Source organism: Dipteris shenzhenensis, chromosome 17 (genome assembly GCF_047967505.1).
Source record: "Dipteris shenzhenensis isolate YYH24624 ecotype China chromosome 17, Dip_SZ_1.0, whole genome shotgun sequence".
In the NCBI taxonomy this organism is placed as follows: domain Eukaryota; kingdom Viridiplantae; phylum Streptophyta; class Polypodiopsida; order Gleicheniales; family Dipteridaceae; genus Dipteris; species Dipteris shenzhenensis.
The window spans coordinates 38,305,933-38,330,620 of record NC_141612.1 but is presented as its reverse complement, the minus strand read 5'-3'; the positions used below and the strand labels follow the sequence as shown (position 1 = coordinate 38,330,620).

The window sequence follows — 24,688 nt, the reverse complement described above, 5'->3', positions numbered from 1 at the left end:
TCCTGTTACAGGAGTCAAGACTATTGATGGTGCGGCTAGTTGTGCGAATTTTGGTGCTGCAAATGTGGTGCTAGAACTGAACCTGTTGGTGGATTTCCAGAAGTGGGTGATGGTGGACAAGGTTCTCCTGGAATGGGTAGACAGACTTCTCCTGGAGTGGGTGCATAGGCTTCTCCTAGAATCGGTGAATAGGGTTCTCCTGGAATCGGTGAACAGGCTTCTCCTAGAATCGGTGGAGGCGATTTCGATTATGGAGCTTTGTATGGCGGGTGTGATGAGTCAGAATTGTTGGATGAGTTGTCCCGTGTTTCTCCTGTGGCTGCTCGCGCTTTGGGACTTACTTATCGCGGCGGTCCTGTTGTTGTCTTGCATGGTGCAGTTTTTAATAACTGCTGTGTTCAATTCATAAAAAAAGATTAGGTGTTGGTTGTTGATGTGCGTCGATGTCTAGCCACAGAATCTTGTTTAGCTGCAGTTTTTTCATGTCTGGCGATGTCCGTGGACGGAATTTTGATTTTGTCCGTTGATGGAGTTTTGGGGACGGTTGATTTGTTCGTTGGCAAAGTTTTGGGTGGAGTTTACCGTTTTGTTCAGTTTTATTGTAAAAAACTTATTATATGAAATAAATGTATATATTTCGGTTGGTAATTACTTTATTTTTTTATTTAATTGTGTTAGTTTATCTATGTTTTTAATTTGTTTTAAGTATATTTTGAGTTTTAAAATTATGTCTGTAATTTATCCAGTTATCGTTATTTTAAACATTACCATTACGGATGTTTTAAAATCTAACGGCTGGGATTAAAACTCCACCAACCCCAGCCGTTGACGGGTAGGGGAGGGCCATGGGAGGCCTTGAGAGGTCCGGAGCCAGAATCTAGCTGGATTCCAACTAGAAAGGTTGACACGTGGCCTTTTTCGACTGTCCTCTACAAGGAGCAGAGGCGTTCCAAAGGTGGAAGAGGGGAAACCAATAAGGTTGCATTCACAAACATCTCACGCCTGGGCGCCCACGTTTGACCTATTTCGAATAGTAGAGTGGAGGATGTCCACCTTCATTTCACACAGGTCAAGTACTATGTCCGCCAAAAGGGCAAGTATTGAATGTGAAGGAGGCGACTAGCCGTTGGGCAACGTTTTGGGAAAAAAAAAAAAAACGAAGAGCTTCATCTTCCTCTTCCAATGCTACTGCTGCTGTTTCTGCTTCTTCGTCTTCGTCTTCTTCTTCATCGTCTTCACTGCACAAAAAATCAGAAGACGCCATAGCCACCAAGCTTTGCTGCTTCTCCTCCTACTCCTTCTTCTTCTTCTTCTTCACCTCCAAGCTTCTTCTTCTTCCTTCACCATGTTCATTCCCACTACCCCCGATAAGCCTCACCACCACCACCACTCCTCCCATCCTTCCACCCCCTCCTCCTCCTCCTCTTCCTCCACTCCCCGTTCCCGTGAGAACATCCTCGTCACCGTCCGCGTTCGCCCCCTCAGCTCCCGTGAAATCTCCCAGCATGACTCATCCGCTTGGGACTGCATCGACCCCAAAACCATCGTCTTCAAACCCCCCCTCCCCGCCGCCGATCGCTCCCCCCACCCCAAGTCCTACACCTTCGGTAACACCTTTTCTCCTTTTTTTTGGTCTTCAGCAGGTCCTTTTTGTTATCGTTCCACCGCAGTTGAGAAAATGCTTTCGTCCTCTTCGTTCTTATTATTGACTTGAAATTCGCGCAGATCATGTGTTCGGTCCAGAGACTCACACTCAGCAAGTATACGAGGAGGGAGCCAAGGATGTCGCCCTTTCTGCCCTCTCCGGTCTTAATGGTAAGAAGGAAAGCAAATTCGAGCTGGCACTTCAACCCAATTGTTACTGAACTCGCTCCTCTTTGTCCCATCATGGTTATGAAGTGAGCCACAAGGATTGCCACAATGATTGCTGCAATGTCAGGTGAGAATCCGAATCGTTCTAAAAGTCATGTCAACTTGTTCTGTGATTGTAGCTACAATCTTTGCTTACGGGCAAACGAGCAGTGGAAAGACCTTCACCATGAGAGGCATCACAGAGAAGGCCGTCCATGACATCTACTCCCAAATCGAAAAGGTAAGGTATCCTCTCTTTGCAAAATATGATGGGCAAGACTTTCATAGATGCATCTGATAGAACACTTACTTCTCTACTGTGGTCCGGCATATTTGACAGAAGAGAGTTTTTTCTTTCTTTGCCGTCTTTCAGCACAGTGAAAGGGATTTTACCATAAAGGTTTCTGCCCTCGAGATATACAATGAGGTAGTCAAAGACTTGCTTAACACAGACAGTGGTCCTCTTCGACTCATGGACGATCCGGAGGTATTCCATTTAGCCTTTTCCTACGATAGACTTATCACCTAAACTTTCTCTCAAAGACAACAGGTATTGAACATAAGCACTTTCACATAAAATCCTCTTATAAGACAACAGATGTTGAACATAGAACTTTCAACCTCAAATTCGGCTCACATATCCATCTGTACAGCAGAATGGTCCTTGTCTGCCTATTCTTGATCTAACATAATGTCATCACGGCAGAAAGGAACCATTGTGGAAAGACTTGTTGAGGATGTAGTCAAGGACAGCAATCATCTTCAACAGGTCCTTTCAGTAGTTGAAGGTACGAGCCTTCTTCTCTGGATCCACGTTGCCAAACCCCTGGATGTTTTCTTTCATATAATTAAGCTCCTTTTCTTATTACGAAATGCAGCTCAGAGGCAGGTGGGAGAAACGATGTTAAATGATGCAAGTTCAAGGTCTCATCAAATCATTAGACTGGTGCGTTTCTACGGTCAGGCTGCGTGTTACCTATTCCTTAGGGCAAAGCTGGGTTCCTCTGGACAGAGATTGTCTTGAAAAGATTGGTGACTATCTTTTAGTGGGGTAGTAGTTTGAAAGCGTCCGTGGTGAAAATTGCAGACTGTGGAGAGCTTTCCTCGAGGAATGGCAGAAGGAGGCTTAGTAAAGTCTCTTGTTGCAAGCTTGGTAAGTTGCTTATGTTCTGCGTACTTACGTCCCCAATCCATGGGAATACACGAACCACAAAAGATTGAATGGAGCTGAAAACATTAGACGGTTTGGGATGACACACTCTGGTTTTACGCAGAATTTTGTGGATTTAGCTGGAAGTGAACGGGCCTCTCAAACACTCTCAGAAGGAACCAGATTAAAGGAAGGCTGCCATATCAATCGAAGTTTGCTGACCTTGACCACAATCATCCGAAAGCTGAGGTACGATTTTCAATCCTTACAAGATAACACATGTTTTTTCATCGAATTTAAAGATAAAACATGAGACATTAGAAGCAGTTCATGTCCCATCCTAAAGATAAATAACTATTCATGGATGCAGTGGGCAAGGTAGAGCTAAGGCTGGACACCTGCCTTACCGGGATTCAAAGCTTACTCGCATTTTGCAAAATTCACTCGGAGGAAATGCACGAACTGCAATCATATGCACAATGAGCCCAGCACAAAGCCATGTGGAGCAGTCCAGAAATACGCTATTTTTTGCCACACAAGCCAAGGAGGTCACGAACACTGCTCAAGTTAACATGGTAATTTCCCGAACGGACAATCTGTTAGGTGCATCACGACTCTGTCATTGCACAGAGAATGCTACCGATTGATTATAAGCTGATTGTAATCCTTGTATATGGGAAGCAGGCAACAGAGAGCCTTGTGTTGTTGGTTTGAAGACTGAAGTTCTACTATCGAATTCTTTCTTTCGTAACTGAAAGCCTATACATAAAGTAGACTGCAAGCTTTAGCTTGCTGGGATAACTAAAATTTGACGCGAGAGGATTGAAATGATCAACAGCAGCATTAACGATGTGTTGCTGGAATGATGATATGGCTTAGCAGCAAATCATTCCGTCTACTGAATAAGGTTAATATTGCAATGTTCATTTGCCATTCCTACTTTAACTATCTCACGCATCACAGGTAATTTCGGACAAAGCTCTGGTCAAGCAGCTTCAGAAGGAGGTGGCTCGGTTGGAAGCAGAGCTACGGGCTCCTGAGTCTGTTTCGTGTCCCCCAGATGCTGAAGCGTTGTTGAGTGAAAAGGAAGCTGAGATCCAGCAGGTCACTAGAATGCCAATAATGTTGTTCTTGATGTGCATGATTGTGTAACGTTTGTGAAAACTCGAAATTGCAGGTCGAAGTGCCATCCTCTGAAACGTTCTTGCCTTTACAATGCTGCAGCTCCGAGCTGAGATGAAAGAATTACATGTGCAACGGGACCTTGCACAAGCTCGGCTGGATGAACTGCTGAAGAAAATTGTGGACGAGGAAGCAGCGAAGAATTTGGTAAGGAAACTCTTACTAGTCAGATCTGTAACTGTCGTAATCTGACGCAATACAGAAGCTGGCCTTTGCACTCTGGTGACATTCTTTTTGTGGTTTGTAGGAGCGAGAGAACCTATTACTATCACCATGTCCAGTTTTGTTGTCACCTCGCACGCCCGATAGTGCAATGAAAAGCCTTACGTACAACGACACTTGTTTGAATGGTGGTGCGGTATTCAAGGAAGAACACGATCAAAGTACTCCTAAGCAGAGGAGTCCTGCTAGGCAGTCTGTAAGGCAATCCATGATGCGGCAGTCATCAACAGCTTCATTGCTGCTGGTGCAGGAGATACGGAAGCTAGAGCATCTGCAGGATGAACTAGGTGAAGATGCCAATCGGGCCTTGGAAGCTTTACAGAAAGAGGTAGAATGTTTACGCTTAGCTCAAGCTGGCATGAATCAGGATGCAGCAGCAACTATCTCCAAGCTTCAAGGAGAGATTCGCAACTTACACGCGCTGAGGGCAAGCAAAGCAGAAGAAGGACGGACATTGCCCGCCACTAGCTTCGTGGCAGGGAGCCTGAGCACCTCGCTCAGGGAAGAAATCAACAGACTTCAGGCCCTGGGAGGTGCGGATAGAACCGATGCTGATACAACCATTGCAACATTGGAAGAGCAACTTGAGAGCGTGCAGAAGTCCATCGACAATTTGGTTCTAAATTCGAATGGGCCAACAGAGGAAGGATCACCTGGAGGAATGAAGACGCCTAGTCGGAGGAAGAAACCTAGCACTCCGCTTTCGATCGGAAGCAGCTGCAGCAACAAACGGTTACCAGCAATGGATTCGCCCTGCTCTCCAAGGGCTCGTCGAAGTCTGGGATTCGAAAACAATGAGAACAATCCACCTCGTCCTATCGACAGCAAATCCCCTGCAGCAAGCCAGAAGCAGACCCGATCCAAGAAGAAACCAGATGGAGAAGCAGGATTCTCGTCCAAGGAGAGCACCCCCACACATCGGAGGAACAATTCGGTGGATATCAAGAAGATGCAAAGCATGTTCAAGACTGCAGCCGAAGAGAACATCAGAAGCATACGAGCTTACGTTACAGAACTCAAGGAGAGGGTAGCCAAGCTCCAGTATCAGAAACAATTGCTGGTTTGCCAGGTGAGCTAAGAACGGGAAATGGCAAGCCATAGCTATGTTGAGAAGCTTATCAATTGGGGTTTTGTGTATGAATTGGGTTTGTAGTGTCTTGTGTATCTGATGATCCTGCTTGTTGTTTTCTCAAGGTGCTTGAGCTGGAGGCAAATGGAGGTAGTGTGGAAGACAATGATATAGATGTAGATATGGTTCGGATGGATGAGGGAACACCCCCCATTGCACACTCTCTAGAAAGCTGGCAATCTTTGTTTCAAAAGCAGCGGATGCACATTGTGGAGCTGTGGGATGTCTGTCAAGTTTCTATAATCCATAGATCTCAGTTCTATTTGCTGTTCAAAGGAGACCCTGCTGACGAGGTGTACATGGAAGTGGAACTCCGAAGACTGACTTGGCTGCAGGAACATTTTGCTGACATGAGTTTTGAAAGCCCAGATGGTGGTGATGGAAGCGACGAATCTGAGTTGGCGAGCCTAGCAGCCAGGTAAACCAGGTTTTCTTGAAGTTGCCGTATGGTGTTACCATGGACTTGAGAATGAGGGGTGTGTTTGTCGTATTTAAAGTAACGAAGGAAACCATTTTGTTAATTGAAAAACCAAAACCTAGGGAATCTCTGTATCTCAAGATATAGTTGCTTGTTTGTGGTTAGCACCTTGTGGTGGATTTAAGCTGTAGGGTGAGCGTCATGTTTTGTGTCGACTACTCCTTTGGATGTGGATTGAATAAGTAATACAGACCTGGTACTAGTAGATAGATGTGACAGAACAAATAACGTTTTGAGCTTCAGGTTTTGTGTTGATTACTTAGTTGCTGAGTACTCGTAGATAAGTCATGCAGACCCAGTACACTATAGATACGTTTGACATAAAAATTAACGGTTTGAGCTTCAGGTTTTGTGTCGATTACTTATTTGAAAGTGGATTGAGTAAGTTCTGAGCTGCATGCATCATTACTCCTTTCGACGGTTTGAGCTTCAGGTTTTGTGTTGATTACTTATTTGAACATGGATTGAATATTAAGTAATAGAGACTGAGTACTCGTAGATAAGTAATGCAGACTGGTACTAGTACATAGATGTGACATAAAAATTAACGGTTTGAGCTTCAGGTTTTGTGTTGATTACTTATTTGAAAGGGGATTGAGTTAAGTTCTGAGCTGCTTGCAACATTACTCCTTTCCAGAAGTAATGCATGCCATCGGATTGGATGATTATATTTGCAATTCCATCGGATACGTTTGACATAAGAATTAACGGTTTGAGCTTCAGGTTTTGTGTCGATTACTTAATTGAAAGTGGATTGAGTAAGTTCTGAGCTGCATGCATCATTACTCCTTTCGACGGTTTGAGCTTCAGGTTTACTTATTTGAACATGGATTGAATAATAAGTAATAGAGACTGAGTACTCGTAGATAAGTAATGCAGACTGGTACTAGTACATAGATGTGACATAAAAATTAACGGTTTGAGCTTCAGGTTTTGTGTTGATTACTTGTTTGAAAGGGGATTGAGTTAAGTTCTGAGCTGCATGCAACATTACTCCTTTCCAGAAGTAATGCATGCCATCGGATTGGATGATTATATTTGCAATTCCATGGATTTTATTGACTTTCTATGCACGTGTCCTTTCTAATGATGTGGTCTGTCTGGTGGCTTGTTTCAGCAGCTGCCGAGCTTTGAAGAGGGAGAGGGAGCAGCTAGCCAAAAGGATGAGGGCCAGGTTGACAGCAGAAGAGAGGGAGGAGGTGTACGAGAAGTGGGGTATTGCCTTGGATTCCAAACAGAGAAAAATGCAGGTGGCTTACAAAGTGTGGACAGACGCGCATGATGTAGATCACATTCAAGACAGTGCAGAGCTGGTTGCCAGAATCGTGGGGTTCTGGGAGCCTGGCAGAGCTGCTTCCAAAGAAATGTTTGAGCTTGCTTTTGCACCTCCTAGCAGCAAAAGGCCATGGCTTCTTGGTGGCTTGAATTCTCTCATCAGTAACCTCAATAATACCCTCGCCATTTAGAAGAGCTATATACCTGCTGCTACTGGTCTCGCTTGGCTTTTCCAACCGTTGCAATCACAGAAGCTTCTCTACTTCTGATGGCAGCTGGTCCTAGAAGCCCTCTGTTTCCTGCAAGTGACGCATGGATATGAGGGGCTCTTCCTCTTCCTTCTATTTCATTCATTTGATTATCTTGTCCATTAGAAACCCTCCCTTGTTGGAGTGTTTGCCATGTATTAGAGGGGGGCTTACACCGTCATTCTTTTATTTGGTCAATAATAAATGCAGGAGGCATGTAGTTGACTTGAAAACTGCTGTCATCGCCTATTTCATTTGGAGGCAGACATAAGAAAGGCAGATTGAAGAGGACAATAAAAGACAGACATGAATCGGCAAACGAAAAGCTATGCAGAATGCTCTGTAGGTGAGTGGAAATTTTGCATGCAGCTATGCCGCATGCACAATACTAGGGAGCAACGTGCTTCTGATGTGTAGCCAGGCTAGCTACGAGGATTTGAAGCTCTGGTTAACTCATTTCAGAGCCATTTATTGTGCCTGCCGCTCCTTTACAGATTCGCCAAGGCCCTTTTAATTTGAATTACAGATCTGCTTCATGAACTTGATTCCATGCACACCTCAGAAGGGAAAACACTAATGGGGAGTCATGAAAACGCTAATAGGATGTGCGCGCTTTTGATGTGAAGCCAAGTTATGAGGATTTGAAGACCTTTAATGCTCGACTAGCTGATGGAAATTATTTAGAGATATATCTAGCATGCCATTCAATTCTGCTCTCATCTGGCCGCTGCCAAGGTGCCAATTTGGATGACACATATTTTTAAATAAATTCCACAGTTATGCTATTTAGAATGTTTAGCTGACCAACACAAAGGCAACGTGCCTCTAGACAAGTCGGGATTGCTGTGAAAAGACTAGTGCCATGTTAATCGGATCAGGTGCACAAGTGCATATAGGCTGCTGGTTGAGCCGATGGCGGATAAAATGCTGATTCTCTTGAAACCTAGTAGCTATGGAGGTAGTTTTTAAATCACGCAACTTAAATCATAAACTATTTCGAAAATTTTATATGCTTTTTACTCCTCTCGATTTTGAATTTTGAAGTTCATTTGTTAGCAATCGCAGAGCTTTATTTATAAAGTCCACGCATTTAGCTCTAGTGTGAATTTCCATGTCATTTGAAATTGTTGAGTTTTTCCACGTCATTTTCCTGTGCCACGTGTTGGTCAGTTGCTGCAGGAAGTTTAGTGTGAAGCGCCACCAGTTTTGTTCCTCTGTTCCAACTACGTCTTGCACAACGTGGAGTGACAGCTTCCAGTTTATTGAGAGCCTAAGGCGCATGGGAAGGTTTGTTTTTCTTCTCCATTCGAAGTTGTGGCGCTTCACAGTGCAGAAAGTGAAGTACCCGTTTTCTTCCTCTTTTCCACATGTCTACGTCTTGCACGAAGTGGAGTGACAACTTCCAATTTATCCCAGAGGCACATGGGGAGGTTTGTTAGCACTGCCCCGCTAGCAAGGAGAAGGTTGCCCGTCTAAAGCGGGTTTAACCATCTCCGTCATCATTTGGTAAAGGAAAGTTTCCTGGATGGGGTATGTTCTTGATTATTGATTCCTTCTCTGTCCTCATCGTTCCTTCTTTGTTCGTGCAGCTTCTTTTTTGTCATCTCATCTCAGACGTAAATTCTTCCTTTCGAGATTGATGCTCGTTTGTGGTTCTCCTCGTTTGGCTGTGGATTTCTTTGAAGAAAAGTCCAATTGCTGGTCTTGTTTGTCAAGTGATTTTAATTTTCACTGTCATTTACCGATTTGCCTGTTCGCTCATGCTGGTCTTTGCATCTACTAGGAGGGGATTCGTTTTCATATTCCCTTTTCTTCCGCCATTGCTTCCCCTGCTCGCTACCTTTGCTACGCCTTCGCAGTAGCAGTATCTATGATCTCTTCTCGCTATGTTCGAGATCATCAAGAATAATTCCACAAAAATGGTTCTCTTAAGCCATTTCCATCATCTCCGAAATCATTTTCACCCGGATCTTATGACCCAAATGGCAAACTATTGCGAAGCGCCTAGGTTCTGGAGGAGAATTTGGATGCGCAGTTGTATCGGGATGAGCAAATTAAAATTCCGAAGACCCGTTACCCCTTTGAGACGATGAAGCAGCTAGGATTCTTGCAACCTCCCTGTGTTCATGCTAGTCTGATGGTAACTTAAGCGATCCCAATGCAACTAGCACGACTGCTGCTACTGCCTGTCAGCCAATTCTGGGAAATTCAGGAGTGCTGGCAATGTTGTATGTGCGAGCTACCATCTTTGCAATCGGGTAGGATCCAAGCCAAATTTGGGACTTCTTTGTCACGAATCCTTGACACCCACTTGCCTCAGCTTCAAAGGCACCATGATAGGGGGCAAGCCTGCTCGCTGTCCGATGTTAAAATAATAACATCACGTAACCTGAACAATAGCCATAGATGTTATTCACTCTGCCCAAGTGATTAGTTAGTGGATGCTGCGAGGATAAGTTTGGCCCTTGGATTGGCACTAGAATGCTATTCAAGCAGGGCTTTCATGGAATGTAGAAAATCCCAGAAAACATAGCTCATGCGATTTTGGCAAAACGGCGGTAGAGGCATGAATATAAGGTGCCCAATGAACTTGCCCACACCGCAACAAGCCTCATTCAAATTATCAGATCCTTCAATCCATTGCACGAATAGCGTAAGCTTCACCTCGTCCTCTTGTTTTTGCTCTCCACTCTATCATCTCTCAAGGTAAATATTTATCACCTCAAAAACAACATGGTATGTATTGGTCATTATATAGTCAAGGTTAGGTGTTTTTTTTTTTGAAATTGATTAGGACTTCTAACATTGTTGAGTTTAGATTAGTTGTCAAGTCATTTGCTGGTTTGATGCAAACAGGTATTCATATCCATGACTTAGAGTTCGTTTGGTTGAATAGCACTAGTGTAAAACCCGTGGCGAGCCACATACGAAAAAATTTATGATAAGTTGATTTAAATTGTTTCTCCTAAAACATTACATATAAATTTTATAAAAAAAAAATTCCCGAAAGAATAACATTAAAAACATTTCTATATATAGTCCATTGTTTGAATTTATTGTCTTAGAGAGTTACTTTATATATCTTGAACTATATTTCCAAGATCATTGATTCTATTGCTTTGATAATCTACTAAGTGCTCATACATTATCAGATCCTCTTCATACTTGATAATTTTATTTTTATTTTTTTTTGCGTCCAATAGCAACTTTGATCATTGTTTTGAAATCAAAGTTGTAACTTTCTTCAGATCATTGATTTGTCGTTGTATCTTCAAATCTGAAATTTCCTCTTTTTTTATATTTAATGTCTTTTTTGACTTCTTCTTGATACATTATTTTTCCTTTTCACCATATTTGAATTTGTTAAAAATTAATTATTTTGAAGTTATGCAAGTTAGATTTTGATTAAAAAGAATTTTTTTTTGATACTGAAAGAGTCTTTAATATTTATTTTTTATATAACATTTGTATTTCTCTCATTCCTACATAGCTGGATATTTTTATCCAACCAATTGGTATGAAAGATTCATTAACATGTAAATCAAAATCTTTTGTATGTACATGATATGTTATTTTTTACCCTTGGAATAGTTTATGATAATAAATATGCTGATGTAATTACAAATTGCATCATCATAGTTTATTAATATAAGACAATGCACCAAAAGAAAGCGCATTGGTTATCTTTTCCATTGGTATCAATGCTCGTTGAGCAAGAAGAGACTTCTTCTAATTGATCTATATTGCTAATTGGATTAAATCTTTTCGGCAATGTTATCTTCTTTCTTCTGCTTTTGTTGGTAGCTGAGGTTGTTCTTCGTTTTCTTGTTGAGCCATATCTTGTTTATCATTTGTATCCTCATTTAGATCAACTATCAACTGTATATTCTCATTAATTCCTCCACTTGATAAAGATGCTATTTCTTTATTATCTAATGGAGAACATGGAACTATTTCTTCCATTTCCATTGATGCCTAAATATAAATTTGATATATTTAAAAATAAATTTATAAATTTATATTTACAATTAGTGATAAATGAAACAATCAAATAAATTTTTATATATTTAAATATTCAGTAATACCTCTTTGTAGACAATGTTAATTGTTTCATCATCTCTGCATTTGTTTTCAAATAATGAGGTATCTTCTTTTGCAATAATTGCTTTGATGTTATTTGGAGATGATATCTAGATAGAGCAACATATAATTGGCCATGTGAGAATACTGAAGTATACTCCTAGTTGCTTTATTGTTTGTCCTTGAGATTTATTTATGGTCATTGCAAAAGCAAGTTTGATTGGAAATTGCCTCCTTTGCATAGTGTGAATGGTAGGTCTCCAATAGTTGGAGAGCATGAAATCCGTGGAAGAAATACCCTTTCACCAACATGTGCACCTGTGATGCTTTCCGCTTCAATAACTGTTCGGTGGAAAGCCTTGCACAAGAGTCGTGTACCATTGCATAACCCTGAAGATGGATCCAGGTTTCTCAAAAGCATTATTGGAACATTTTCTTTCAAAGATACTTGTGAGGAGGAAATCCACCTTCCAAATTCAATGAATTGAGAAACTCAATTGAATATAGGCTATTGCTAGACATTGGTTCATTATCAATTAGAGAATCAGCATTGAGATAAACATGTGTTTTCCTTGGCATTCTAGACATTGTCTCATTGTTTATATTATCCACCTCATCGTTTCTTGGTGCAAGGATAGCTTTTTCTTTGAAGTATTCTGAAGGGTTTTGTATGTTTGACAATGATGGATATGTCAACTCGATCAATTCTATGATGTTTCTTGACTTGACGGTCATTGATTTTGGAAGTTTTATTAAATTGTTTTCACTAATTTGAAGGCTTCCATTTCCAACCTGAAGCTTCCAAGAACAGAATGAATCATTATCACTTATATCATGTCTAAGATTTCTTTGGACACGCATATTGCGTGTCAATTGAGGAACTTTTACATGATTCCAGAAGCTTGATTTTACCAAACATGCATTTACAATGTCTTGACGTGATCCCTTGCGTACAACTGGTAATATTTGACGAAAGTCACCTCCAAAAAGGATCACTTTGTTTCCAAATGGCTTATAAGAGTCTGAGTTGCTATTGCTTCAAATGCATATCTATGTGTCATGGGCGCTTCATCGCAAACAATCAAAGATGTATTTCTTATGAGTTTTGCCAGATGGCTATTTTTAGATATCTTGCAAGTAGAGCTCTCATCTGGATTTAAAGGTAGTTTAAATTGAGAATGTGTAGTACGACCACCAGGCAATAGTAATGCAGCAAGACCTGAGGATGCAATTGGCAAGCAAATTTTTCCAATCCCTTGAAAGTAGGCATCTATAGACAAATGTTTTTCCTGTGCCTCTAGGTCCGTCTAAGAAGAATAGACCTCCTTGCTCTTTGTTTACTGCATCTACAATAATATCAAATGCCGTCCGTTGATCTAAATTGAGTGTTGAACACAATTTGCGAGCTTGAAGGGACATCTCCTCATTATTATAGCCAAGTTCCTCAATTATCAAATTGTTATTTGATTCATTTGAAATGTTCTCATCAGGCAGTGGTAGATCAGGATAGTCATTAAGGCTTTTATTGCTTGCTTACATTATTCTTTGGAGATCTAATAATGCACCATTGATAGCCATATTTTCAATATCTCTAACATCAAGATAATTATTTTGTTGTTGGAACTTATAAATAAAATCCTCAGAAAAGAATGCATTGAAAGAATTCCATAAATCTTTGGGATATTTGGTTCACAAAAGAGTAGTATAGTAGCAAATAATTGTCGTAGTTGTTGCCCTAATTGTACTTGAGAAGCCTCGTGCAGACATTCATGCGACTCTTCATCGGATTCTAATAATCCCCTGGTTGCACATGCCTCTTTGAATGTGTTATACATAACACCTTCAAAAGTTCAGAGATATTCAAAAGAGGTGGCTCCTATAATATTTTTGTAAAATAATCTATTAATATCTATAAACTATCTATTTTATAGGAAATTAGTTTTTAAAATGTATAGCTTTTATATAATTAACATCTTTTCTTAAAATGTAACATTTATTAATAGTTTTATACTAATTGATTATAATTAATACTTGGAACAACGCAAAGTAGCATGTGTAAGTAGTAGCGCTCTCCTACTGAAGGTGGTACAAAATACATCCTACCAATTGTATTTCCTTGTCTTCTGAGTGTCCACACTCTATCCTTGGTTAACCAAACCAAATATTTTGGAAAATCTATGTATAATGTTGACCTTTCTTGTATATGCATTGTATTACAATGAAACCATCCTGTTACTGTTGTATGCTTCCCTTCTTCATTCTGAATAACATCATGAAGATTTTCATTGTCTGCAAAAGTCACATTCTGCTCATTTGGAAGATGAACTTGAAGCCTTTGAATGTCTGGTTTCTCATCATGCAATGGAAATCCATAAATTCTGCAAGTTGCTTCTAGTGTGGACACATAGCATGCATCAAGATATTGCTTAATTTCATCATTTTTTTCAATTGTTTCTGTCTCTCGATCACCTCTTTGTATTTGCACAGTTGCATGCTCATGTCCCTTGTAAACATACTTGTAGACATATTTAATGGCAGATTTAGTTGAACAGACTTCAACATTTATGTGTGCATTATATTCTGTAGATAATGTTGGATTGTATGGCACAACCCAATGATTATCTATAAGAGGCCCTCTTACTTCTGTTATTCTTCCATTTGAACGTCTATAAAGTGGGTAGCCATCTGAATCAACAATTGTGGATTCTAAGAAAGTCTTAGGATATCACTTTGAACATTTTCCATTTTGCATGCAGCTTGATTTTGGATTAAATGATCCACAAGGTCCATGGATAGAAGTCTTTAAAATGGTCTCATATAGCAGTGGGTAACTATTGTGGCAAGGAATCTCTGCACAAACAAATTTATCATAGTCATTCACATTCTTGAGTTTTTGCACACTTTCTAGAATTACCAAGATGTGAGAATGTGGAAGGCCAGGTTTCTGGAACTCTATGACGTAAACATGTCCTTTCACTTTTCCAAATAGTTCATTCTTTACAGTGTCATCCATAAGAGTTTTTTGTTTTTGAGCAAAAACACGTGCTATTATATCAGGACGATTGTTAGCCGTTTGTCCAAACAACAATTCACGTTTGATTTCTGGCCATTGTGGGTTACAAGTGAATGTGATAAACAAATCTGGTTTTCCACCATATCTAACTATAGCCATTGCATCCTGATGTAATTGATGCATTTGTCTTGGTCCGCCGAAAAAAGATGAAGGCAACACTATTTATTGCCCTATAGTGTTTCCAAGGATAGGAAGATGACTGTATGCTCTAGAGATCATGTCTTGAAGTCCTCTATACATTTCAACTCGCAGTTTATGTTCATTGTTACAGATCCAATTCAATCTACATTGTTCGATGCTAGCATATGCATCAACAATATATTGTTGTAGCAATCTTCTTGCTAATACTAGACCTTCACAGTCGTCTTAACGAACTTGGAGCCTTGCAGAATAGAATTGCATTTGTGGCACATTATTTCCTGCACTTGAACTTTTTGAGCAATTTGATGTATTTAGAACCAATTCTGGGTACCATCCATCATCTCTATAAGGGAATAAAAGAGCATAATGTAGGGCCATGTAAGAGGGGTGTAAACTTGACACATGATGCAAAACATTGTCTTTTGTTTCGTAGCACTATATCACGATGGTTTGTTGTTTGATCATTTTCTCCAATCATAAGAACAACAATTTCATTATTTGTTGCAATATTATATTGATGATTACCTCTTTTTGCCAAGAGTACAAGTTTCAACGATTCATTAGGCTCTTGTTCCAAAATATCTCTCACTTGGCGAAAAAAACGTACATAAGGATTTACTTCATGCATCATGTTTTGTAATGACTCCAATACCACAGGGTCCAATGTTGGCATCAAAGACATTCTGTTTTCCAATTCATGTTTAGTGTCATATATGTACATTTGTGCAAATCTTGGACCTTGAAATTGGGGTTGATTTTCATCTGTATTCAAAGATGGTATCAATGATCCAATGCGATGATACAATGATCCATGTATCTTGAAAGTGTATATTCCTCCGTTCCAACAAACACTTTCATCTATCCTTGCTCCCAATGATGAGAAAGCTAGAATGCTATTGTAAGCTCGAATTATATTTTTGAAATCTTGGCTTTTTCTATCATTACCACACACACAATAGCATCCACAATGAAAGTGGAGGTCTTTTGCTGTATGCAAGATCACTCTTCCATCAAAGCAACATAGCTTTCCAAAGCATGTATCATTTGATGATTTATTATGTTTCTCGCCTTTCCAGAACTTGGCTCCACAAAGTAAGCAAATTAAGTTCATTCCACCAAGATCATTTCAACCATTGACATTTTTCAACTATTCAAATGAAGGATGTGATTGTCCCATGGATGGATTTGTGCTCGTTTCCTGTCTTGAATAAGTTTCTTCTCTTTGGGATTCTTTAATCATTCTATAGAAGCTCTCGTATATATTTGTACTTTGTGAAGGGCCTTGAAAGTTGTTTATCTAATTTCAAAGAAAGATATTTCTAAATAAGGGATTAGAATATCTATTTAATCTTTAAAAATTTATATACTGTTAGATGAGTAAGGCTCTAAATATATTTCTATTCATCTATACTACGAATACTGATTATGTGCAATATGTATGAATAATATCAGTCTTGGCATATATATAGACCTCATCTTGCATATTATTGATGATATCATTGCTATTGTATATATCGTTCAATTGTCTTGAGCGTTGTCTACGTCCACTTTGGGATGTTATATTAGCCATTTGTTTTGATTGATACAACTCTCTACGTCTTTTGTTCCTTAAATTTCGATCCATGTCTTTTGTTCTGTGTGAAAAAAATATTTATATAAATTTTCAAGTTTTTTTCTTAAAAAAATTAGAATATATATGAAATATATATATATGTATATGTATATATATATATGTGTGTATATATATATATATGTGTGTGTATATATATATATATATGTATGTATATATATATATATATGTGTGTATATATATATATATATATGTATATATATATATATATGTGTATATATATATATATATGTATGTATATATATATATGTGTGTGTGTGTGTATATATATATATATATATATATATATGTATATTAGGAATGATTATGAAATTCAGAATTCAAAATGAATATCTTTTTTGAAATTTTATTTTTTAAACCTTATATTGGATAACAAAAATGTGCATCTCTTTTGAGTTTATTCAACATATAACTATGAATCATCAATTTCTGATTGAATAAGATTATTCTCTGGTTTAGATAAATTTTGTAGAGGTATCCTTTAGTGTTGAAAACCAACTAAAGGTACATATTTGGGTCCATTGTAGAAACGTAGCTTTATATTTGGCAAGAAAGTGCAAAATAAGTTCAATGCCTCTACCATGGTTGGATTGCTCCAACCATCAAATGAGCATTTTATGTCAATCCAATTAAGTACTCCAAGTTGTTCTATGGTCATGATTGTACCTATGTATGGAGCCACACTATAGTTCCATTCTAATTTGTCAACATCAAATATCAATCATCCTTTGACGCATTTGAAGCGTAGATGCACATTCTCTCACCAAGTAAGTTGCTTGGGTAAGAGATATACAATGAGAATGATCATTGATTTTGTGGACAATATGAAATTTTTTTTTGTGAGAGATCAAGGTTGTTTTCTTTTGTAATATGTTGAGCTTAAATTTTCCTACAATATAAATCTTCTTCCAATTAAGCTTCATGAGGTAATTTCCAAATTTAAGAGCTAAATGCTTAGCTAAATTCTTAATCCTCTTGAAAATATTTGTAAAATGGTGAAAAAGATTCCTAGTTATTTTTGTTTTATTATTTTTCTTCTCTCCAAGGACTTTTTAAGTCTTCAACATATGAACCCATGATGGGTTCTTCCACTTCATCCTTGTTAATGAAGGACTCTTACTTGTCTTCCTCACATATCTCTTTCCTTTATAAAGTAACATCTTCCTATTCATACAGATAATTTTTTTAGTCTATATTTGAATGGAATAATAATCTAAGTCATAATTTTTTGGTTTATTATTTTAAATCTAGCAACCACGTTGGATCTATTTGGTGTTTTGGTGTTGTGTATGTTTGTTGGTCTCTTTAACTAATCTTAAAGAAAGTGTTTATGTGTTTTTATAATTTATATATATATATACTTATTTCTTTTTATCTTTATTAATCTTTTTTAATCTCTTAGTATAGATATGTATATTTACATGGCACGTAGGTTGTTTTATTAAGGAAATATAATATAATCATAAATCTTTTTATAATAATGAAACAAACTAAAATTTACCTAAATAAATGAATTGCAAGAAGGCAAGTATTATTTATGTTTAAAATGATATCTTTTAATATATTTCATTATTTTTAAACGCAATGTATATATATTTTTAAAAGATACATTTATAAAAAAGAAAGAAAGAGAGAGAGAGAGAGAGAGAGAGAGAGAGAGAGAGAGAGAGAGAGAGAGATGTCTAAAAAATTTGTTTTGTTTTGTTTTTTGTTTGTGTGTGTGTGTGTGTGTGTGTGTGTGCATGCGTGCATGCGTGTGTGTGTGAGAGAGAGAGAGAGAGAGAGAGAGAGAGAGAGAGATGTCTAGCAAAATTTGTTAAAAAGAAAGAGAGAGAGAGAGAGAGAGAGAGAGAGAGATGTTTATTAAAAATTTGTTTTGTTTTGTTTTTTGTTTTTGTGTGTGTGTGTGTGTATTTGTGTCTTTGTTTGTGTGTGAGTGTGTGTGTGTGTGTGTTTCTATTTATGTATGTTTGTGTTTTTTTTTTTATGTGTGTGTGTGTGTATTTGAGAGAGTGTTTGAGATAGATTGAGAGAGAGAGAGATTTGTTTCACCAACTCGATGTAATGAAGGAGGCAATGGGATGTAATGGTTTATTGAGTGCTAGAGATCCAACAATGTTTACACGAGAATAACTACAATAAAAAAATAATAAAGTTAGAGCTAAGTTGATTATGAAGAGATACATATAAACATGGCATCTTTTTTGTAGTAATTAAGAAATAACTGATGGAAACAAAATAAATAAATTTGAATTGCAAGAAGGCAAACATTATTTATGTTTAAAACTATTTATTTTACTACATTGTATTAGGGAATCCTTTATTTTATATATCACTGATGGTGAGTATACGGGAGTACCTACATGTAAAACCATGCATTTTATGTTGTGCCAAAGAACATTAAAAAAACCACAATTTCCTATAAAAACAACATTTGAAAATACATTTGAAATTACAATCGCTTACAAAAAGCCAGTAAAGGTGACGATCATGCAAAGCTCACCTAAATTTTATTTTATGAAAACACAAATGTTAGTCAACTGGCTGCATATGCTAGTACATGTCCTTCTAAGGTGCTTACCTTTAGTAGCAAGAATTGCTACGTATCGTAGCAAGGTGTACTTGAGGTAGAAATGGCAGGGAAAGCATGTTCCCGTGAAGTATTTCTCATGCCAACATCCATTTACGTGTTCAATGTTCATAAGATAGTTAATTCCGCTCTCTATGGATTCTACCTTGAACTTTCCCAGAGCTTCTCCAGCAGCCATAAGACCCTGGACTGCCTATGCAGTCTGTGATGCGTTGCTGTCACAGCCTTCGGCCCATCCTCCGTCAGCTGTTTTTTTTTCCCTTTGCGACTTCACCAACCACCTCGCTGGGTGCCATCACTGAGAACATGATTTGAACTCACTGTCATGGGAGAGTGGACAAAGCTATCATTCCGCTAAGCCTTAAGCTTGCCCATCATATCTATCACCCTGATCATTGTCTTTGTCGAATGCTTCCCAACCTCCCGCTTTGCATTGCATGCTATTTATTCATTCCACCGCCCGTCCTATAGCCTCTTGCTTCAGGGCCTTGTTGGGAAGCTTTATGGCAAGATGCATTGCGCTCCTTGCAGCTCAATTTCACCACGTCGATCCCTGCTCTACCTCGGAAAGTACCCTGCTTTGTTGTTAGGATATAGATAAGACTAATGTCTTCACTCACCTTCACATACACTTCCGGGTGTAAACTCACCCTTCATAACCAATCATAACCACTCCTTCTATAATAAGATGTAATTGCCTCATGCAATACAATAATCGAGTTCTTTGTGTATCTGCGTCTCCTTGCATGGTCTCTTCTCGTCATGTCGTTCCTGCTTAGTTCCTTGAAGCCTTATGCTTCTCACATGGTATCAGATGTCCAACAAAAGATCCTCCCTGTGGCAACCCCCACGCTTCCACAAACTACCTTTGGTTCTGATTTAGGCGCCACTCTTGATGAGCACCAGCAGAATTGCTACATCGTCGCAGATTTCATCGCATCTCTCTCTCGGGACATTGAAGAACGTCCCGTGCTTGAAGCAAGCGCACGGCCCTTGATTGAATCAACAGCGCCAGATTTTGGAGCCTCTCAAGCCATGCATGAAGCTTCTCCGTAGGCTCCAGCGCAAATGACTGTCGACCTCGACGTCCCAGATTCTTGGACCTCTCCAACCCGGACCGCTGCTCAATTCTATGCTAATCCTGCTACTTCCAAGCTTCACGCCTCTGTGTCCCTCGCACAATTATGTAGGCCAGTCTCCTATCTGAGACAAATTCGAGGTTCCTTCCCATGAAAGCGATCCATTTGACGGTCATTCGGCAGCCTTTCCTCAGGCCTGTGCCCAGCCCATCTCTCCCGTTGTTCCTGACAGGCTTGTGGCTATACCCTCCCTCACTGATGCACTGCGCTCTTTCACACGTAACTCCCTACTTGTTCATGCAACTCCCTGGCGTAAGTTTTCCAGCCCGCATGACGTTTCATATAGGTCTTGCTTCAGCCACCTTTGTAGCTTGCCAAGATGGACCTTCTTTACTTCCATCACCCTTCCAGCCTGCGAAGACGGACATTCTTGCTAAATTGCCTCTACAGCAAGCCTTCGGAGGCAGCATAATTCTGCAAGGCACATCCTTCGACAGCCTGCCTGCACTTGCACCCCATGCCAGCCATGCCCTTCCCATCATAGCGTCCTCCAAAGACCATGGCGTCTCTCTCCACGGGCTCAATTTCTTGCATCTCAAACCTAGCTATTTCGGGCATACACCAGATGATCTTTTCCTGGCTTGTGATCTTGCTCACGGAATACTTCAGACATGCGCTGCCTTCACCACCTGCCAAGGCAATTCCCTCCCCAACTATTCTAGAATGGTGTGGAGCACAAATATTACAATTAATTTAAGGCAATTCCCTCCCCAACTATTCTAGAATTGCATATGCTGCTTTCAACAACTTAATCGCCCTCTCCAACGACACAGGCACTCTGGCTGTCGACCACTTCCTGCCTGTGGGGAAAATTATCATGTTCGACGGTCTATTCTTAGCATTAAGTTCTGCCTCCATGCTATCGGCCAAGCTGTCTTCTCTTGTTGAGTTGCTCCTCCCTTGCGCGACAGACAACGGATACAATAATTTCTTACTCGACAAATATCCTGGGATTAGCCCTCATGGGCCAGTCTGCAACGACAACCATAATCTTGGTGGATCGACCTTGTTGGACGAGTGTAAAGTAAGTCCATCGAAGGCTTATTGGATCAAATTTCCACTGCAAGCGTTTCCAATAGCAAAGACATTCTCTCCTTTGACGGATCTAATGGCAATGCTCTCGGCCTTGATGGATTGCTCCAACATTTTTGGCAACTCTCCTTTGAACGGAGTTCCCCTGATAAGCAGATCTCCCTTCAACAGTGAAATTTTTGACAATTTCTTTGTCACAAACAAAACTGCTTCTTGCATGACAGAAATGTTTCCTGAAGATGGCAGTTTTCTTTGCAACTCCTTTGCATACATGCCTCGCAATGAGAAGATATGCTGTGACAACACAATTCAAGCTTCAACTCGCCTTATGCATGTGAATACCTCCATGCCCTCAATATTATGCAGATGATCATGTAGACATCGCTAGAGCTTTTGCAGCTGCTCCTGCACTTATGGACTTCCTGGTGGTTCCGCTTCAAGTCCACATTGATGATTATACTATTGAGTTTTCACTCCTCTCTCACTTGCGGGGGAGCAATGATCGGGTTCAAGTTCGAGTGAAGCTCATTCTAACAGTAGCTCAAAAGAAAAGAGCTAAAATGAAATTTAAATTAATTGTAATATTTGTGCTCCACACCATGCTAGACCCTGGCTAGATAGTTGTAATCATCAATGTTATCAACCAAATCTTGAGCACATGTGCACTCACATGCTTCATTACTCGTTCAGACGTTTAGTCTTACGGGGGAGTGTTAGGATATAGATAAGACTAATGTCTTCACTCACCTTCACATACACTTTCGAGTGTAAACTCACCCTTCATAACCGATCATAACCACTCCTTCTATAATAAGATGTAACTGCCTCTTTTGAAGTATGCTGCCTTTGCTCTGTAGTGTGATTTCTCCATTCCTTGAGTATTCCAAATGGACAGAGGGCCCCATTGCTCCACAAACCATGGTGCATGTGCGTAAAGAATATGCTGTAAAGAAAAACATGTGAAAAGAGTGGGAGAGAAGGAAGGAGTCTCACGTGTAGCTTTCTCACATACACAATGGGGGAATATACACAAAGGTGGAGGTTGAAAACAGTTTTCCTCTTCTTAGTTGTGAAAGCCAAAAGAACTCTCTCTTAGTACAAAAGCATAGGTGAACCCTATATGTGGGTCTCAAACCAAAGTCAACTAACTAAGGTGGCATACTAATTGAGCCACTAACTAGAGTACATAAAGATAGATGTCATCCAGCTATTAAAATAATTCATGGGCGGTGTACCAACCGCATCTGTAGCCAACAAGTCGGTGACATAAATGCACAATGGTCACCCTGGCATATCACGAGTGTGGAGCTCGATATCTCAACACTCGCCCTTGAGCTCAATCCCAATTCTTGCACACCAAGGAGGTCTTTGAACTTGCGCAACTTCTCTGCACCCAATGCCTTTGTGAATATGTCAGCTACCTGATCCTCTGTGGTGACATAAACTAGATCAATAAAACCTACTAGAACCTTCTCTCACACATAGTGATAATGCACCTCAATGTACTTTGTTCTAGCATGATAGACTGGGTTATTTGCCAAGTGTATACTGCTCATTTTGTCACAATAAATGACAACTGGCCCATCTGTAGACTGATGCATATCATAAAGTAGCTTATGCAACCAAGCTACCTCACATCCAGCCATTCCTGCACCCCTGTACTCAACCTCTGTGCTCGACAAGGCAACTGTAGGCTGTTTCTTGCTGCTCCAAGTGATTGCAGCACTCCCAAAAGGGAACATATATCCACTTGTAGATCCTCTATCAGAAATAGTACTAGCCTAATCAGCATAAGTGTATCCATGCAACTGTATCTGAACTCCAGTTTCATAAAATAGTCCATACTGTAATGTGGACTTCACATATCTCAGTATGCGTCTAGCCGCATCCAAATGCGACTTCCTTGGAGCCTGCATAAACTGACTTACCAACCCAATAGCATAGCTCAAATCTGGCATGGTAATAGTCATATAAATTAAACTTCCTACTATGCATATGTACATAGTAGGGTCTTCCAGAAGCTCACCTACATCTGTGCTCAACTTCACATTCTGCTCCAAAAAAACTGAAATAGGCTTACAGCCTGTCATCCCATATTTGGATAGCATGTCCAATCCATACTGCCTCTGCAAGAGCCATATCCCACTTGTGGATCTAATCACCTCAATGCCCACCTTTCCTAGACCATTCAAGGTCACAGAAACTAAATCATCATCTTCCACTGGTGACCCAATAGAAGCAAGTGCATCTATAATCTTCTTCACCTTCATGTGGTAGTCATTGATGCTCATATTTTCTCTTTGGACATTATGCAACTCCTGCTTGAGCTGCATTTTCCTGGCTTGCGTATTTGTGCTATACATTTTTGTCAAAGTATCCCACGCCTCCTTCGGTGTGCTTGCATCCTGAATATGCACAATCATAGAATCTGAAATACTAATAGACAGCCAGTACATAACATTTCTGGCTCTCTCATGCCAGCCTTTAAATGCCTGCAACTCCTGTTGATTGGGAACATTAGGAATAACTGGTTCTTGTTCAGCTCCAGTAATGAACTCCCAATAGCCCTTTCCCTTAAGGAAATTCGTTATTCTAAACTTCCATTCTTAGAAGTTGTTCTTGTCAAGCTTTTCAGTGACAATCTATGAAAGAGCATCAGACGCCATTACAGAACACTGCAAAATATTCTGTCACTGCAAAAAAAAAACACAACTTCTGTCTCACAAGGGCAAATCTGCAAAATTGACGAGAGTGGTATTTGACCACACAGTCACTTCCTAGTGACGATTATACATCAACAGGTAATAAGAATGATTCTGTCACTCCCAATATCTCTGTGCACAGGCATACAATGTAATTTCTACGATAACTTTTCACCGACCTGCAGAACAGTGGTCGCACAACAAAAACGGGGCACTTTCCTGAGTGCCTGCGGAAAACTTCTGCCACCAAAACGGGCCCCAAAATGGCCTCGAATCAAAAAAATAATTTCACCTAGGGCTTTGCCCTATCCCATAGCATATATTGCACCCTTATCACACCGCGAAGGGTGTCCCAATCTGAGACAATGCACTCTTGCACTTTTCGAGTGTGCTACCTGTAGAGATTTGCTTCCAAACTCGAAAAAAAAGAAAAGCAACACTGATCCTCTTACTAGGACACCGCGAACTCAGTTTGCTTTCTTGAGTTATGCCATTATCCAAGCCACAGAGAAAGGCTCACAGATTTCATGGGCCAATGTCATCTACAAACGGTTGATGGCCAAGGTGACCAAGAAGGAGTTATCTCTGCCTCCGACCAACACTCCAAGATCAGGCCATTTATTTTAGCTCTCCTAAATTCCATTGGTAGTCATTGGTGTGAATCAAGGAAATTCCAAACGTAGAGGTGCGCTCCAAGAACAAACAGGATGCAAACAGGGAGGCTAGGAAATGGGAGACAGTGAAAGACCTCACAGCCACCACATAT

General features: G+C 39.8%; 1 protein-coding gene across 1 annotated transcript; it reads left to right on the top strand.

Annotated features, from left to right (window-relative positions):
- The first annotated feature begins 1,165 nt into the window (after window positions 1–1,165).
- Window positions 1,166–7,793, top strand: HIK (ATP binding microtubule motor family protein). The gene is made up of 14 exons (XM_087387839.1): window positions 1,166–1,607; window positions 1,726–1,815; window positions 1,992–2,092; window positions 2,225–2,338; window positions 2,558–2,639; window positions 2,730–2,797; window positions 2,939–3,004; window positions 3,126–3,250; window positions 3,372–3,576; window positions 3,965–4,105; window positions 4,226–4,330; window positions 4,431–5,474; window positions 5,600–5,952; window positions 7,133–7,793. The coding sequence occupies exons 1-14, from the start codon at window positions 1,346–1,348 to the stop codon at window positions 7,476–7,478; spliced, it is 3,102 nt and encodes a 1,033-aa protein (XP_087243965.1). The 5' UTR covers window positions 1,166–1,345; the 3' UTR covers window positions 7,479–7,793.
- Window positions 7,794–24,688: the final 16,895 nt, after the last annotated feature.